Source organism: Anabrus simplex, chromosome 1, assembly GCF_040414725.1.
Source record: "Anabrus simplex isolate iqAnaSimp1 chromosome 1, ASM4041472v1, whole genome shotgun sequence".
NCBI classification, from domain to species: domain Eukaryota; kingdom Metazoa; phylum Arthropoda; class Insecta; order Orthoptera; family Tettigoniidae; genus Anabrus; species Anabrus simplex.
Window position 1 is genome coordinate 840,856,035 of NC_090265.1, and position 18,683 is coordinate 840,874,717.

Here is an 18,683-nt window from a genome sequence, read left to right on the forward strand (position 1 = left end):
AGAGCAGCGAAGAGGCACCCCAATAAGTGGTCCAATTTTAAAAGAAAAAAGCTATTATCCTACACTCAAAACCTCAAAATGAGAGGTTCTGACCCCAACTTGGCAGGTTCGATCCTGGCTCAGTCCGGTGGTACTTGATGGTGCTCAAATACGTTAGCCTCGTGTCGGTAGATTTACTGGCACGTAAAAGAACTCCTGCAGAACTAAATTTCGGCACCTCGGCGTCTCCAAAAACTGTTAAAGTAGTTACTGGGATGTAAAGCAAATAACATTATCAAAACAAGAGGACATTCTTGGCTAGTGATGGATGGCTTACACGCTGGAAGAAATGTAATGGAATTCATCTCCTTGGTTGGCATTTATGGTGAAAAACTTTCAGCTGACAACACAGCAACAAGTGATTTTTTGAAAATGTTTACTGACTTCATTACCCAAGCAAACCTTACTGAAGAGGAAGTAATAAAATTGATGAAATGGGGCTAAATTAGAAAGTTTTGCCTACAAAAAAACTTTTGCTGGTGCTAAGGAAATTTCAGCTCCAGGTTTTAAGGTCAGTAAAGAAAGAATTATGGTTGCGTTATGCTCAAATGCCTCAGGGACCAATAAGCTGAGATTGAAAAATTGGCAAAACCAAGGACTTTTAAGAACTTGAACATTTCAACCCTTCCAGTTGTACTACAGGTCACAAAAATCAACTTGGATGGACTCTTACCTGTTTAATGAGTGGTTTATAAGTGAATTTGTTTCTAAAGTGAAACACCACTTGACAAGCTTGAAGTTGCCAGTACAAGCGAAGGTGAGAGTGGTATTATTCTTATTTCTGCCACCAAATGTAACAAGCGTTGCACAGCCAATATACCAAGGAGTCATGGAATGTTTTAAGAGGAAATACCACCAAAAGATTCTTTCAGAGATTTTAGTAAATTTCGATAATGGAAACAACATAAATTTGAGTGAGGCCTTGAAGATGCGATTTACGTGGTGGATAAGGTATATGATGAAATACTGGCATCCAAACTTGTAAAGTCTCGGACAAAAGGAACTTGACAATGAAATATTAAATACAAAGAAATTGTGTAAGCTGTTATTCAGCAGGAAAAAGAAGTACAAGTCAATGATAAAGAAGAAGAAAATGAAGAGGGAAAAATGAGTTGGAAGTGCAGCTATACAATCAGCAGCGAGTTATATCGAGCAGCAGACAGAAGCAATGTTCCTGATAACATTCATAATATGGTGTGTTACTTCTAGATAACTTTTCTGATCAACTCAAAACATTTAACATGAACAGGAAAAGGAAAAACTGCTTGTTTAAAGCTAGGTCATTGGCCTAAGAAAAAAAAGTTATACGTACCTTGTGATATCAAGAACATTCTCAAGATAAAACACATCTACAGCATGGAGATGGCCCTGAATGTCCAAAGTAGGGCAGTTATCAAAATATTTTGAAAACTGAACAGAATTTAAAGTCGCACTCATCAGGATAACCCTGAGATCAGGTCTCTGTGAAAGACAAGCACCAAGGATTCATACATTATAATAAATACACACACATACACATTGCTTATTATCTATATATAAAAAATAACTTGTCCTGACTGACTGATTCGTCATCGCCGAGCCAAAACTACTGGACATAAAGAAATGAAATTTTGGGAATACATTCATATTAAGATGTAGGTGCTCACTAACAGAGGATTTTTGGATATTCCGTCGCTAAGGGGGTGAAAAGGGGGCGAATTTTTAAAATGAGTGCATCTATATCTCAAAGTTTTAAAGTTTATAGATGTAAAAATTGGTATTTAGAATCTCCTTTGAAAATAAAGATACACGTATTTTTTGTTTTCGGAAAATACCAATAGGAAGGGTTGAAAAGGGTAAAATGGGTTGAATGCCTTTAATGAGGCTACTTATATTTCAGAACCTGAAGGTACTACAGACCTGAAAATTGGTATTTGGGATCTACTTTAAAAACAAAGAAACAGGTATTTTTTCGCTTTTGGAAAATCCAAATAATGGGGGGTGAAAGGTGGTGGTGGTGATTATTGTTTTAAGAGGAAGTACAACTAGGCAACCATCCTCTATATAACACTAATCAGAGGGAAAAATGGAAGGGATCCGACACTTCGAAAAGTGAAGATATCGGCCAAAGGAAGGCAAGGGCCACGAAGGGCGTGAAAATGAAAGACTCCCTAGCCCTCGCAAACCTAATAGCGTCGGGGTCGGAAAAGAAGAAGGGTTGACCAAGGCAGGTCGGATAGGATAGATGAAAGTGAGGAGCCTGGCACAAGTAAGTGGAAGCAATGCCAGGACTCAGCTAAGGGCCCCGTGGTCGCCAACCCACGCTCCAAAGTTCAGAGCCCCTGAGGCCCCTTTTAGTCGCCTCTTACGACAGGCAGGGGATACCGTGGGTGTTATTCTACCGCCTGAAAAGGGGGGTGAATTTTTAAAATGAGTGTATCTACATCTTAAAACTTTACAGGTGTAAAAATTGGTATTTAGAATCTCCTTTAAAAATAAAGCAACACGTATTTGTTTTCTGTAAATCCCAATAGGAGGGGGTGTAAAAGGGTGAATAATTGGTTGAATGCCTTTAATGAGGATACATATATCTCAGAAACTGAACATATTAGAGAACATTGGTGTTTGGAATCTCCTTTAAACATAAAGAAACACGCCTTCTTTTAGTTTTTTTTTTGGGGGGGGGGGTAAATAAACTTAACGGCGGTGGGGTGTAAAAGGAGGCGAGACCAATTGATTTTACTGTTCATAATATATTTATAAGGAGCCTCCGTTGCTCAGGCGGCAGCCTCTCACTGCTGGGTTCCGTGGTTCAAATCCCGGTCACTCCATGTGATATTTGTGCTGGACAAAACAGAGGTGGGACAGGTTTTTCTCTGGATACTCTGGTTTTCCGTCATCATTTATTCAAGCAGTTGCCGGACAATTGCGGTCACGGACATTTGCGGTCACTGCAGCAGGGAATGGCTCTCATTAGCTTAATCTCTGGGTATCCCCGCTAACCTGCCTGAGCAACTGCTCGCTCCTTGCAGATCAACATTTTTAATTGAGTGAGAGTGTGTTTGTGTATTTCCTAAATTTCTCATTAAGCTTGAAAAGCGACTTAAGTATGATTATTTTGTACAAAGGATCTAAATTATAACGACGTTTACCTAAAAGCGACAAAAATAATTGACGAAGTTTTAGTTCAGCTGATTTTAAACACGCCAAAATTATTTCAATACAATAATTATGCCAATCTAAAGCCTGGATAAAGTGTGATGGGAATCAGCATTTTAAAACATATAATTTACTGTCGACCAAATTGTATGTACCAGTACTCGAATTTGGAGGTTGTGCCCCCCTGTGGGTCGGGGACGCAGACGAAGAATACATCCACGGTATCCCCTGCCTATCATAAGAGGCGACTAAATGGGGCCCCGGGCGCTCACAACTTGGGAGCGTGGGATGGCAGGATCGAACCTGCCAGTTGTGACCAGAAGACCAGCGCCTCAACCGTGTGAGTCACTGAGTCTAATTCTTTCCCATCGCATTTTCTTCGAAAAATATGTTAGCGTGACGTTAGACTACCAGAAATCAGTAAATAAATAAATGAAAATCGACAGCCTGATTCCAGTCATTTGACCGGGTCAGGGATGGAATGAAGCTCCCATCTAGCGGTGAGGATAGGAATTGTGCTGGCTGCCGAAGCCTGTCGCACTCCTCTGGGGTAATGATGAATGACTGACAGATGAAATGAAATTATATTGGGGAGTGTTGCTGGAATGAAACATGACAGGGAAATCCGGAGTACCCGGAGAAAAACCTGTCCCGCCTCCACTTCGTGCAGCACAAACCTCACATGGAGTGACCGGGATTTGAACCACGGAACCGAGCGGTGAGAGTCCGGTGCGCTGCCACCTAGCCACGGAGGCCAGTAAATAAATAAATAAATAAATAAATTCATTTAATTAATTAACATCTCTGATCTTTTCCGCAAAGGACTGGTGCGGAATAAAACTGTTTTTTTTTATCTTGGCCTACCTTTAATTATTCCACGATAAATAAATAGGAAACTTATTTTTTGAATTAGCCTCTGATGTTTGTATATAAAAATTCACTTTGTTGAGTATTAGAGTTTAAATATCAAATATACGAGCTTGTGAAAAATGACAAAGCCTTGGAAAAAATCTTTACGCCTGCAAATAAAATTATTATTTTCTGTGTGTACTTCAAATTTTTTACTCATATTTTGTTTTTATATTAGCTAAATGATTGGCGTCAAGGTATTCGAATCATAACTTCTGGGTTCGATTCCAGGACGGGTCGGGGATTTTAATCGCATCTGGTTAACGCACTACACTAACAAATACCGCAGAAAATCACCATAGTGAATGCATCCCTCCACACAGGGTTGAAATTAGGAAGGGTATCTGGGTAAAATACAGGGCCAAGTCAACATGTGTACAACACCGTTCACACCGCCGGCGATAGGAAAACAATAGATAGGGAATCTGCCACCTGGGCGACTGCACTAAATGCAGATCAGTAGTGACTGATTGACTGATTGATTTAGTTTTCGTGATGGTGGTGATTACTGCTTTTGTAAGAAATTAGAACGGTGCCACCATCCTCCTTTAAAAATAAACAGAAAAATTCGAATAGGTCCGACTCCCTTTTAGGGGAAAAAAAGAAGGGAAAGGCCATGAAGGACGTGAAAATGAAAGACTGCCTGGGCTTGCTAAACATCGTACCGTGGGATCGGAAGAGAACAACAGTTGACCAAGAGAGGCCGGATATGAAATAGAATATATTTATTTATCATCTACAGAATTGTATGTTACAAAAAAAATGACATGACTTGTTCTTCTCCTCCAGACACACCCAGGTGACGATTTCATGTTGACCTTCCCTATACTTTCTGTACATATAACCAGTTGCCTTATTAGTGAATGTCAAGTCCATTACAGCTCAAACCAGTGAATACTTACACCAGGAAGTTTCGATATAGAATTGTGTTTGTGAATGAAGGTATCATTCTCTAAACAATGTCGGCGAGAGAAAAATGTTGATCTGCAAGGAGGGAGCAGTACATAGCTCAGGCAGGTTAGCGGGGATACCCGGAGATTAAGCTATTGAGGCCCACCCACTGCTGCAGTGACCGCAAATGTCCTGTGACAACTGGGGAATTTCTGTGAGTGGGCACAAGTTTATCTCAGTGACCGCAAATGTCCGTGATTTTGTGATGTTCGCAATTGTCCGTGACCGCAAATGTCCGGACACCATTCAAGCAACACTGTCCAATATAATTTCATTTCATTTGTCATTCATTAATTATTGCCCCAGAGGAGTGCGACAGGTTTCGGCAGCCGGCACAATTCCTATTGTCGCCGCTAGATGGGGCTTTATTATTTCCATTCCTCACCCTGTCGAACGACTGGAAAAAGGCTGTAGATTTTCGATGTACTTATTCTGATCATAAACCGATCATTTTTAATCTTTCCTGGGTTCGTTTTCAAGAGCCATCTTTTCCTTCGGAGAACGTTCTTAGATTACAGTAGATTCTCCTGGCATATAAATAAACATTTAAACACATTTGAAATAAACGATAGGAATTAGATTTACTGTCCAAATGTTCACCCCTATATTAAGGTCAATATTGCACGGAAGTATGTCATTCGTATGGCCAGAAATCCCGCACACTTGCCTACGCGCGACAATGGTGCTGGTCACATTGTCAACAATGACAATGGCAGCAGATGTAATTTACCGCCAAGTAGCGGCCTTGCATCCTGTTGTGGGGTCCAGAACATCTATAATAATAATAAAAATAATAATAATAATAATAATAACGTAAATCCAACTGATATTACCCACCCTAATAATAATAATAATAATAATAATAATAATAATAATAATAATAATAATGTTCTGGACTGTTGTCAAATGTGCGGACCGCGCTGGAAACGGGTCCTGGATGGGTAATGACTAAGACTGCAGTCCGGCCGCGGGTTCAGTACCGCCAAGGCACCCAAGATGACACAACGCTGGATCTCCTGAAGGATTTGATCCATATTAAAAATGCTTATAGGAAAAGATGGCAAAGATTTACGGACCCAACTGACCGGGTGGAATACCTGGACCTAGCCCGGGAAGTATGAAATCGATAGCTGAAAAGAAAGATTGAAAAATGGAAGGAAATTGTCGTAATCTACTAGAAAACGAGTCAGATCGCAAATTTTTGTGGATTCTCTCAGAAAACAAGTCAGATAGCGAATTTCGGCGGATTATATATAAAACGTTAAGCATTCAATTATCAATTTCAGTATAATACCGTAGCGAAGCATGGGTATCTTGCTAGTCACCTATAAAGAGTAAAACTACTTGTTGCTGCTGCTACTACTACACATACACTTTTTTTGAAGTATCTTATGCTTTTCAATATTCAATCTACATATTTGTGTCCAAAAAGAAAAAATCCTCCTGACTGTAGGGCAGCCTCTTCTGGCTCTATGTCCTTATCAAACTTGAAATAATGAAATACTGGTAGGCCAGACGCACACTGGAACACAGGTGAAGCAGCTAAAGCAGTGCAGAGTTTTCTAATTCACACAATTCACTGCATCATCGCAAGTTGAGAGGCAGGACAGGACAGTTCTGCGCTCTGCCTACCCCACGGAGTGTTCAGAACAAAGTTTCCTGTGCACATGTCACATAGTTCTTTGAGAAATAGATTAGAAAGTTGTCACAGCCATTCGTTCTCACTACGTTTTATGCAATGTAAACCATGTGAATTATAATGCAATTTTAATTTTCGATTTTCAGTCAAGTCTGTCTGTATGTATGTATGTATGTATGTATGTACATGTATCACAAGAAAACGGCAGAATTGTATTTAATGAAAATAAGTATGTAAAGTTACGGAATAAGGAACTACAGTCTAGACTAGGGATGGCCAACCTATGACACGCATGCCCCTAGGTGACACACGAACACGACTTCTGTGGCACGCCGCACAACATACTAACATGTTTTAAGGTTTTTAACATGTCATAAAGAGGTCTAAAATCTATCAACATAACATATTTTAACATTATGCTTCAATAAAGAAGTATGTCACAATTAATTCTAAGGCCATATTTTTTACAAATGTTAGGTAAAAGCAAAAAATACTTTATTCTGAAAATTTACCTGTTCTTTGAAATGTAATATTCAGTGATATTTGCAAAATAAGTTCATGAAACATTCAGTTGGATCCTTAAATGAAGTCACATGAAGGGAGTTTCACGATGATTTTTAAGGGAAAATAACCGATGGCACATAGACAGTAAAAAGCAATAAAGAAGATCTTGATTGACACACTAGTCAAAAAAGGTTTGCCAGCCCTGATCTCGACTATATAGGGGCTGATGTAGATGTTGATTCCCATAGGGAACCTAAAATATTTGTCCTGAATGAGTAAATTTATAATACCAATATAATGGTCCGTTATTGGACATTATAAATTTTCCAGCTAACTCATTCCTGGTTGCCTGCGTTTCGCCCTCGTGTGCCAAGTTAGGCTCGTCAGTTGGGACTTAGCACACCACCCAAGACGCAAGGCTAGTGCATACCGTGGAGGCCACTGCATAGGCTACTTGAAGCCACCAGCAGTGCCAATGCACTATGAGAGCTATGTCTCATTTCCAAAAAATAGATGCCTGCCTGGCTGGAAAATTTATAATGTCCAATAACGGACCATTATATTGGTATTATAAATTTACTCATTCAGGACAAATATTTTAGGTTCCCTATGGGAATCAACATCTACATCATTTGATGGCCAGGCAGGCATCTATTTTTTGGAAATGAGACATAGCTCTCATAGTGCATTGGCACTGCTGGTGGCTTCAAGTAGCCTATGCAGTGGCCTCCACGGTATGCACTAGCCTTGCGTCTTGGGTGGTGTGCTAAGTCCCAACTGACGAGCCTAACTTGGCACACGAGGGCGAAACGCAGGCAACCAGGAATGAGTTAGCTGGAAAATTTATAATGTCCAATAACGGACCATTATATTGGTATTATAAATTTACTCATTCAGGACAAATATTTTAGGTTCCCTATGGGAATCAACATCTACATCATTTGATGGCCAGGCAGGCATCTATTTTTTGGAAATGAGACATAGCTCTCATAGTGCATTGGCACTGCTGGTGGCTTCAAGTAGCCTATGCAGTGGCCTCCACGGTATGCACTAGCCTTGCGTCTTGGGTGGTGTGCTAAGTCCCAACTGACGGGCCTAACTTGGCACACGAGGGCGAAACGCAGGCAACCAGGAATGAGTTAGCTGGAAAATTTATAATGTCCAATAACGGACCATTATATTGGTATTATAAATTTACTCATTCAGGACAAATATTTTAGGTTCCCTATGGGAATCAACATCTACATCATTTGATGGCCAGGCAGGCATCTATTTTTTGGAAATGAGACATAGCTCTCATAGTGCACTGGCACTGCTGGTGGCTTCAAGTAGCCTATGCAGTGGCCTCCACGGTATGCACTAGCCTTGCGTCTTGGGTAGTATGCTAAGTCCCAACTGACGAGCCTAACTTGGCACACGAGGGCGAAACGCAGGCAACCAGGAATGAGTTAGCTGGAAAATTTATAATGTCCAATAACGGACCATTATATTGGTATTATAAATTTACTCATTCAGGACAAATATTTTAGGTTCCCTATGGGAATCAACATCTACATCATTTGATGGCCAGGCAGGCATCTATTTTTTGGAAATGAGACATAGCTCTCATAGTGCGTTGGCACTGCTGGTGGCTTCAAGTAGCCTATGCAGTGGCCTCCACGGTATGCACTAGCCTTGCGTCTTGGGTGGTGTGCTAAGTCCCAACTGACGAGCCTAACTTGGCATTACATAAAATAAACTTCATTATAAAGCCCGTATTGTCGTGAGTATACGTTGAAGGTTAGGTCAAATGTTCCACCTTTACAATACTAAGATTCTTTATTAACTAAATATTTACATGATTTTTAATTATATCGGGACATGTTTCGTCTACCTTGTAGACATCATCAGCCATAAAAACTTTTGAGAAAAAGCTACAAGGACAAGGACAAAGTAACACATTAAGATAATTCGGGTAACCGAATATGTCATTTAAAATGGTGAAGAATTCAGAACTGTTTTGAGCACAGCACTTAAGAATATCGTTGACATTAAAATTAAAATTGTCCACATGGGATGATACAGTAAAAACTTGCGTTAAAATTCTTCTTTTTTGTGTGATGTGTTAATATATAATATTCTGTTATGTCGTGAAGGCTTGATAATGAATTGCACAATGTTCATTCCAATAGGATAATAACGATGTATAAGAAATACAGCGAGCATATGTTAAAGCCGTCTTATTGGTGTAGTATTGGCATTTCCTGTTGAGAAGTTAGGTGGAAAATTTGAACGTGATGACGTAATGTGGAATGTGCAGTAGAAGGCCGTTCTCGCCTGTCTGACAGCGACTAGTTCAGTGTGGAAGCCTGTGGTTGACTGAGAGCGAACTTCCTTTATATTCAATGCACTAATATCACAGAGTCAAAAGAAAACATTCTGCTTCCTTTTTGAAAACCGACGAGACACTGCGCGGCAATGTTCGCTCACGTGCACTTCACAGTATTGTCAGCGCTACACTGTCCTGTCCTCTTCTGCCAACTGCGTCTCAATATGAGCCCGTTTGTACAGTAGAGTCTCATTAATTCGAGGTGGACGAGACCGAGACTACCTCCAACAATAGAAAAACTCAGACTTAAGAGGTAACACATAAATGCTTCTGTATATGAAAAAATTTACATGGAACATTACAGCACAGCAGTTTAGAAAACAAAAATATACACATTGCCTTTCAAAAAAGTTAAACAATGTAGGACCTATTTCAGTAGTGATGAAACAAAAACACACATTTCATTAATTTTTTAAAAATTCGTCACGTATCTCCTTGTTCTAACATACTGCACCATTTCCGAGCAGCAATATCATACCAATGTCTAAACGGGGTTTCTGTTGGGCTGGCTCAGGCTGTTGTTCCATATAACGGAGCGTGCCCCTCGCTATGGCTCATCACCTATACAGTATCTGTCACATCCTAATCACTTTCACAGTGTGTTCGTGCACTCATCATTTACATGATAAAGGCATCTGTAATCTTCAGCTATTCATCACCTTTTAACCACTCCACTACCGGACTGTGTTAAAGGTCGGTCTCCCACGAGTAGAGCTCAGTTTTTGCCTCATTTAAGGCACTTGCACAATAAAAAAAAATGACGGTTTATTATTTTTGTTAATTCAATGTTTCAGCTCAAAGTTATGGGAATATCGAACTATCGAGATCTGAAATATAGTCAAACTTCAATATCTCAAAGTGCTTGTGGAGGCCGAAAATACTTTGAGTTAATGAAAATTTGAAGTATAGAAAAATGTGCATACCACACTGACTCCACAAAGAAAGAATAAACTGCAACGTTATAAACTTCCAAATTTTTGTCACCAGAGCTTTTATCTTTTTCTACATCTAGAATGTTAGTATTTGAAAATATTGTACAAAACAACCAGGGTTTTTAAAACCTTATTATTGCTTAACCTGATGAGTTCTACACCTGCCTATAGACAGGCTGACGTGGCCAGTCCAGCACTGCTACACCCGTCTATACACGGTGCATGAGAACTAATTTTTTTGAGCTTCCTGGTTCACCCTCGAGTGCCGATTCGATCTCTGGCATGTTCTGCCATCTGTTGAGCATTATGTAGAACCAATCTGTCATGCCTTATATAGCTTCGGGAAGGAATTTGCAGAGCTTTTTGTAGAACAGAATACTCCCCTTCCCCAGTCTCGGAGGTACATGCATATACAACATTAAACATTTGTAGCCTTTGCTGGCAGGACGTAGTGTTTACAGTGCACAATGTCTTCTGGTATGGGCTAGAGCAATATTGTTACTTTCATTGATCTGTCTCAGTTTAATCCTTGGCTTTGACAAGATGAAAGTGACTGAGGTATGAGTGATGCTAGTAATGCCATTCCTTATGCAGCCAGTCCCTGCTATGAATGGTGTGAAAATGTTGCTCATAGGGTCAGTTGGTGCATGCATTTCAGTGGGCTTGGCAGACTGATATGTAGTAGCAACTTTTGGCTCAGTGAGGAAAGCAACGGGAAACTACCTCACTCCTCATATCCCTAGTACACCTCTTCAGTGATGCCTAGGCCATTTATGACAGCTGATGGCGGAGCTGTTGAGGATCCAACCAGCCTTCGGGCTGAGGACTAAACATACAATTAAACTTATTCACTATTTCAATCTATTTCTAGATTGCATTTTGTTTTTTTCTTTCCAGATTACTTGTTTATTTTATCCTAGACATAAACCTAGTTATATAGTCTAGGACCTGCATGTATCTTACCCTCCCTAAGTTGTATTAGTGCTAAAATTGTCTACCTTTTGGATGAACTGAAACTGGAAAAGTGCCCAAGTGCCTATGATTAATTCACATGCAGTTTAATAGTCAACTTAAGAAAAAATGAATAGCAACCCTACAATACAACACTTTATCTACTGCTACATTTAATAATCTCTTTACACACATAATTATGCATCTTCTCCTTCCTTATTTTCTCTTATTTCATCCTCTTTTAATTTCTTTTCTCACACTCCTGTTATGATATTACAAAGTTTTGCCAGTTTTTTCTGGTACCTTCCATTGCCTGTCTATTAAGTTAGCAATGGTGAAAAATTCATGTTCATAATTGATTTTAGTTATATCCTTTCCATCTATATATTTATCTCTTACCTTTCTTGTTTCTTTACAGAGAGCAACTTCCATGTCCTTATTGCATAAAATGCAGAGATTTTCCTCATTTTTTTTGTCTTAAAGCTTTATTCTTATATACTCCCATCATCCACCAAATTATCCCTCCCATTTTCCTTTTTGTTAATATTTCTGTCCTTACTGTCATATTCTTATTTATTTTACTAAATGGAAAGGTAAAGGGAAGAAAGAGTTGAGGAAAAACTATACTATGGAGTAAGATTGATATTGTCTAAAGAGTTCAATGGTATTACAGAGATCCAGTACATCAATGAAAGGATAATAAAGGCAACAGTTCACCTTGGGAAAGAGAAGATGACACTGGTTCAAGTGTATGCCCCTCAGACGGGCTGCAATCAAGATGAAAAGAACAAGTTTCTTGAAGACCTATAAGAGATCATCAGTGAAGAGAGGGCAATCATCGTCGGGGACTTCAACACACAGCTCGGGACAGACAGGAATGGCTATGAGAAGGTGATGGGACTACATGGCTATGGGAGAAGGAATTCAGATGGCGAACATCTCCTAGACTACTACATAAGAAATTGTTTGGTAGTAAAAAACAGTTGGTTTAACAAAAGAGTTAGTCACAAGATTACCCATTACAGCTGGGATGGAAAGAGCAAGACGATGATTGACTATGTCATCGCAGATAAAGTAAGAAGTAGACTTGTGACTGATGTCAAGGTGATTCCAAGTGAGAACCTCAATAACGACCACCGGTTATTAGTAGCAGATCTGAAAGACATTAATGTACCAAAGATAACAACCAGAAAATTACCTAAGATTAAGTTGTGGGAACTGCAACACACTGAAAAAAGGACCGACTATCAGGACTGTATAAGAGGACAAGTGCCTACGGAAAAAGTGGAGAGTCGTGAGGTAGAGTGGACAAGATTTAAAAACACCTTGATAAAAGAAGCAATAGAGGTTTGCGGGAAGACAAGTGCGAGAATAAGGGAAAAAGAGACACCCTGGTGGAATGAGAGAGTAAGATCCTCAATAAAGGAAGGAGAACATGGCACAAAAGAACGAGAGAGAGATAAATCTAAGCCAGAACAGGTAAGGGATGAGGGGAAGATCAGAGAACCCGAGCAAGTTTACCGGGACAAGAAATTGAGAGTTAAAAGAGTAGTAGACGAGGAGAAGATAAAGGGCTGGGAGAAATTTACTCAAAAACTGAAGGAAGATAGCAGAGGCAATATGAAACTACTGTTCAGAGTGATCAAAATCAAAAGGGATTCAGTTGAAACTATCAAAGCAATTGAGGATCCTAATGGAAATCTGGCCAGGAAAGAAGAGAACATGAGAGAGGTTCTGAGGAATCATTTTGATCACCTATTGAACAGAACAGAAGCAGATCAGAGAACAAAAGAACCAGCTGTTGAAACCTGCACAGAGGTACCTCTCATTACATGGGCAGAAACAAAAGCAGCCCTTAAGAAGATGTTGCAAGGAAAATCCCCAGGAATCGATGAAGTTAGCACGGACATGATTAAAGGAGCAGGAGTCCACGGTTTACAGTGGCTACACAGAGTGCTCAATGCAGTTTGGAAAGATGGCAAGATACCTACTGATTGGAGCAAGGGCGTCATTATCCCCCTGTTTAAGAAAGGAAATCGCTGCAAATGCTCCAACTACCACGAAATAACATTCCTTTCTCATGGGCTTGAGATTCTTGAGAAAATCTTAAGAGAGCAGATAGCGAGTCATCTTAGAGCTACAGTTTAAAGAGGAACAGTATGACTTCAGGCCTAACAGGTCCACAACAGACCTAATCTTCAGTGTCCGTATGTTAATGGAAAAATATTGGGGGGAAAATGCAACGATCTGTTTATATGGTTTTCCTTGATATTGATAAGGCTTATGACAGCATTGCAAGAGAGAAGATATGGGAATGCCTAAAAAAAAAAAAAAAGGAATGTGCCAGAGGGACTGGTGAGGAAAGTTCAGATGCTGTGTGAGAACTGTACCAGCTGTGTGTGATCGGGTGACCGAAAGTGGAGTCCAGCAAGGCAATGCAAGATCTCCATTATTGTTTATCACCATCATGGACGACATAATGAAGAACATCAGGAAAACCTCGGGTGAACTAAATGCAATGGCCTTTGCTGATGATGTTATGATCTGTGGAGAAAATGAGGAACAAGTACAGTCAAAATTCAATGAATGGAAGATTAAGTTCCAGGAGTTCAATCTCAAGATAAGCAAACTCAAAACAGTAGTGATGGAAATAAACAGAGAGGGACAACCAGCGAACATCATGCTAGGAAACCATCCACTAGAAAGTGTGGAAAGCTTTACATACCTCGGCAGTGTAACACCTCGAGATACACTAGCCACAAAGGAGGTGGCAAATAGAGTGCATAAGAGTTCTCACTTTTACCAGCAAGTACGAACACTCCTCTGGGATCCCCAAGTACCAACAAAATCAAAGCTAGTGATGTTCAATCAGTACTTAATACCAATCTTAACCTATGGTATTGAAACCTGCACCCTCACTAAAAAAGACTCATCAAGGTTGCAGGCATCCGAGATGAAGTTCCTTAGGTCCACAATTCAAAAAAATCAAACTGGACAAGTTGAGGAATGATGTGGTTAGGAAGGAAGCTGGGATTGTTACATCATTGCTAGATCGGATCAGCACGCCCGGACTGAGGTGGTTTGGGCATATAATGAGGGTGGAGCCAACAACGACAGCATATGTTAACTTGGAGCAACACGTGGCAGGGAAACAGATGGTGGGAAGACCAAGAACCCACTGGATGGACATCGTAAAGAAGGACATTGCAGATCGGGGAAGAACACTGGAGGACATCATTAACAACAGAATGTATCTCAATAAGACAGAATGGAAGAGGCTTGCCAGCAGTACCTGGGAAACTGGAACTGTAAAATGATGATGATAATTAATTCATTTACATACTCAACTTCAGCTATTGGTTCAACATTCTGATTCACTGCAAATCCCACTCCATTTCTTTTCTCTTTACTGTTACCCATCCAGTACAAGGTGTACCCCTTTCTTTGTTTCTTCATTCCTTTCCCTTTTACTTCACTTCAGTTTCGTCTCTCCATTAGGTCGATCAATTCATTTTCCTTCCAATTCATTGTTAAAATATTTTTGCCAATATCCCTGTATAAATCTTACTTAAAGAATCAAGTAACATTATCCCTCTATAGTTACCTGGATTTGATCTTTCACCCCATTTCTATAGGGCAAATAACTCCCTCCTGCCATGATTTTGGTACTCTCGCTCCTTCTAATATCTTATTAAATATTTTTACTATACTTTCGAGGATAAAGTTGTTTTTACTTACTTCTTTCCAGAACTCATTATTAATACCTGAAATTACCCCAACTTTACCTTTTTGCCCCTTCTCTATTAAATCTTTTACTTCACAAATTGAAATCTCCTGGTCTAAGGTAGGCAGAAAGTACTCTAGTCCCAGTCTTTTCTATGTTAGATCCCCATCTAATAGCCGTCTGAAATGCTTGATCCAACCCCATTACTTATAATCGCTTGTGTTGTACTTTTTCTATCTCTGCAGACTTGGTTCATTATATTCCACATTTTCTTACTGTCCTTTCTTTTGGAATCTCTGTTTAGATTGTCAGCTTGTTTTTTCTTCCATTAATATTTTGTGTTTACTAATAGTTCTCTATACTCTTTTCATTTTAAAGACTGTTACTTCCGCCCTTTTCTTTCTGCATTCTTCTTTGTACCACCCGGTATTTCTTGGCAACCCTGATCCTTTCACTCGCATCTTTTGACCTGCTGTCAATATAGTATTTTCTACAAGTTGAATAGAGGGATAATGTTACATCTAATTGGTTATTTTAGATTGTAAGTCCTATCCTTATGTTCATAATTTTGAGACATCTCCCTTTAAAATAATCCTCAAAATCTTTCCTGAGGTCATCCCTCGATCTATATTTTGGCACTAATCTCTTTTTAATATTTCCTTGATAACAAGCCACACTATGCTCTTCCCTACTTATCAATTTGATGATTATTGGTAAGTGGTTAGATTCTGCCCAGTCTTCAACTGTTATCCTTTCGACGAGTGGTAATGCCTCTTTTGAACCTAATGCTAGGTCTATAACACTGCCTCCCGTTTGTTATATATGTCAAGTTACCCACTTCATCTTCTGGCCACCAACCATTCAGGATATACAGTTCTACCGTACCACACAGTTCTAGTAATTTATTGCCGTACCTATTATACCCTTCATCTTGACTTGTTCTCTTATTAGCTACATTTTGCCTCTACCTCTTTACCATATACTGGTTTTCGATCTGCAACCCTCGCATTGAAGTCCCCCATAAATATTATACCTACATCTTCATACATATTCCTTAATCTGTTTTTTTCCATTCCCAACTCAAGGGAAAAATCTTTGTTTGCAAATGGGGAACCTTCCGGAGGGTTGTAGACAAAACCAAGACATAAGCTGATTTCACCACTCCCATTTCTCTTTATTTTTATCAAAAAGAATTTCTTCCATTTCTGTTTCTACAAGCTCAATTTTCTCCTGTGTATCATCCCTTATCAGTTTACAAAGGAAAAATTAAAAGTATCCTCCTATTCAATACAATGATTTGTATTGAATAGGATACTTTTAATTTTTCCTCTGTAAAGTGAAAACCATCAATACGGAATGATTCTAATAGCTTGTAATCCCTTATCCGGGGTAGTATTTCACCAGGATACCTGCCCATTCAAATTTTCCTATCTCTTGCCTTGCTTTTTTTCTTTTTTTGCATTGCACCGACACAGATAAGTCTTATGGCGACGATGGGATAGGAAAGGCCTAGAAATGGGAAGGAAGCGGCTGTGGCCTTAATTAAGGTACAGCCCCAGCATCTGCCTGCTGTGAAAATGGGAAACCACGGAAAACCATCTTCAGGGCTGCCGACAGTGGGATTCGAACCCACTATCTCCCAGATGCGAGTTCACAGCTGGGCGCTCTTAACCGCACGGCCAACTTGCATGGTGTTATATATTTTAAAACCATCCACATGGACTTTGTATTCTGGTGCAATACAACTCTCAACACAGGTAAAAATGTCCAGTTTGTTCATTAATTGTTTCACCTCTTCGTTTCCTACCTCATTCAAAAATCCCCCTATGTTCACACATCCTAGTCTCAATTCAAGTTATTTCTTATTGTTACTTTCTGGCAAGTTGGTTGCCTTGTTACCCTCGATTTCTCCACTTCTAAAATGCTGTCTTCTAGTGAACTAATAATTTCCTTGTCCATAGTGTCCTCATGTGGCTTGCCCTTTTTGGACCATAAGTTCTTTAGACATAAACTTTTGCCTTTAGCCATTGTTTCTCTCCTCCTTTCTTCTGTCCCTCTGCTGGATCCTGCACGTGATCGAACCGGTAGTTTGGTAGACCAAAGTCCACAGCTTCTGCTGGTACAGCCGTTTGTTCTTTCTCCGACCTTGCAGTGCGCTGACCCTGTAGCTCGGATAACACTTCTTTTTCTACGATTGCTGCTTCAGCGTTCTCGCGTGTGCTAGCCTGACACTGACCTTCCCCATCGCTGACGTCTCTGACCGTTGCACCCTCTCCTACAATTTCGTGGCAGACCATTTGCTCGACCAAGAATCTCCTACCACCACAAGCCTGTTTCCAGTGATAAATGTTTCGAGACCTGACTTCCTTGCTTGAAATAAATGGAAGTGTAGTACTTTCATATTTTTCATTTCTTTCACATCCAGTTCCTTCCTAATCCAAATTTTTGAACCTTTCAGGTGTTTCGCGTTCTTCAAAATTTGTCGAGATTTTATGCTTGACACCATACACTTACTGGCCTTTAACCCATATTTTTTTCCATTCTAAAAGCGTTATCAATGTCACTCTCGCTACACTCCACTTTGACTTTTTTGCGTATTAAGAAAATTACTTTGTCCAACACCTCGTTAAAATTTCCCTTCTCCGAATCAACCAGTCCATATATAATTATATTTCTCTTCCTATCTTCCCTTTCTCACGTCAATTCCTCCATCTCAAGCTTCCTTTCCCTTGCCTCTAAGTATGAAAACCTACAATCTGTTTTCCAGTCAGTGACTGGGTCAGGGATGGAACAAATGAAGCCCCCATCTTGCGGCGAGGATAGGAATTGTGCCGGCTGCCGAAGCCAGTCGCACTTCTATGGGGCAATGATTAATGACTGACAGATGAAATGAAATGATGATGGAGAGTGATGCTGGAATAAAAGATGACAGGGGAAACCAGAGTAGCCGGAGAAAAACCTGTCCCGCCTTTGCTTTGTCCAGCACAAATCTCACAAGGAGTGACCAGGATCTGAACCACGGAACCCACCGGTGAGAGGCCAATGCGCTGCCATCTGAGCCACGGAGGCTTCCCTTGCCTCCAAGTCCAGAACTTTAATTCTTATTTATTCTTATTTTGTACAGACACTCCTTGATCTCACTTAGTTCCGTTTTTAAATCAGTCTTCATGTCTTGCAGTTCCTTGTTCTAGTCCATCAATAGAACTTTCATAACTTCCTTCAGCTTCTCAATATCCTCCCAAGACAGTCCAGGACCTGGGTTCAACTCCACACCATTCAGTGTTCTCCCGAGGACCTTTCTTATGGGTGCACTGCCCGGCCGTTTCCGCTGACCGCTTGGCTATCATAACCTAGATATCTGCTAGTTACATAATATTTCAAGTTGCTTTACGACGCACCGACACAGATAGGTCATACGGCGACGATGGGATAGGTGTGAAAATGGGAAACCGCGGAAACCATCTTCAGTGCTGCCGACAGTGTGGTTCGAACCTACTATTTCCTGAATGCAAGCTCACAGCTGCGAGC

At 40.1% G+C, this 18,683-nt stretch overlaps 1 protein-coding gene across 3 annotated transcripts in view; it reads right to left on the reverse strand.

The window, feature by feature from the left end:
• LOC136857612 (ATP-dependent DNA/RNA helicase DHX36) overlaps positions 1–18,683 on the reverse strand; it is a 294,182-nt gene that overhangs the window by 208,085 nt on the left and 67,414 nt on the right. For all 3 annotated transcript variants that reach the window (XM_067136394.2, XM_068225253.1, XM_068225254.1), the window contains exon 6: positions 1,352–1,500. In XM_067136394.2, the coding sequence (XP_066992495.2) occupies positions 1,352–1,500 (149 nt within the window). The remainder of the gene's footprint in view (positions 1–1,351; positions 1,501–18,683) is intronic.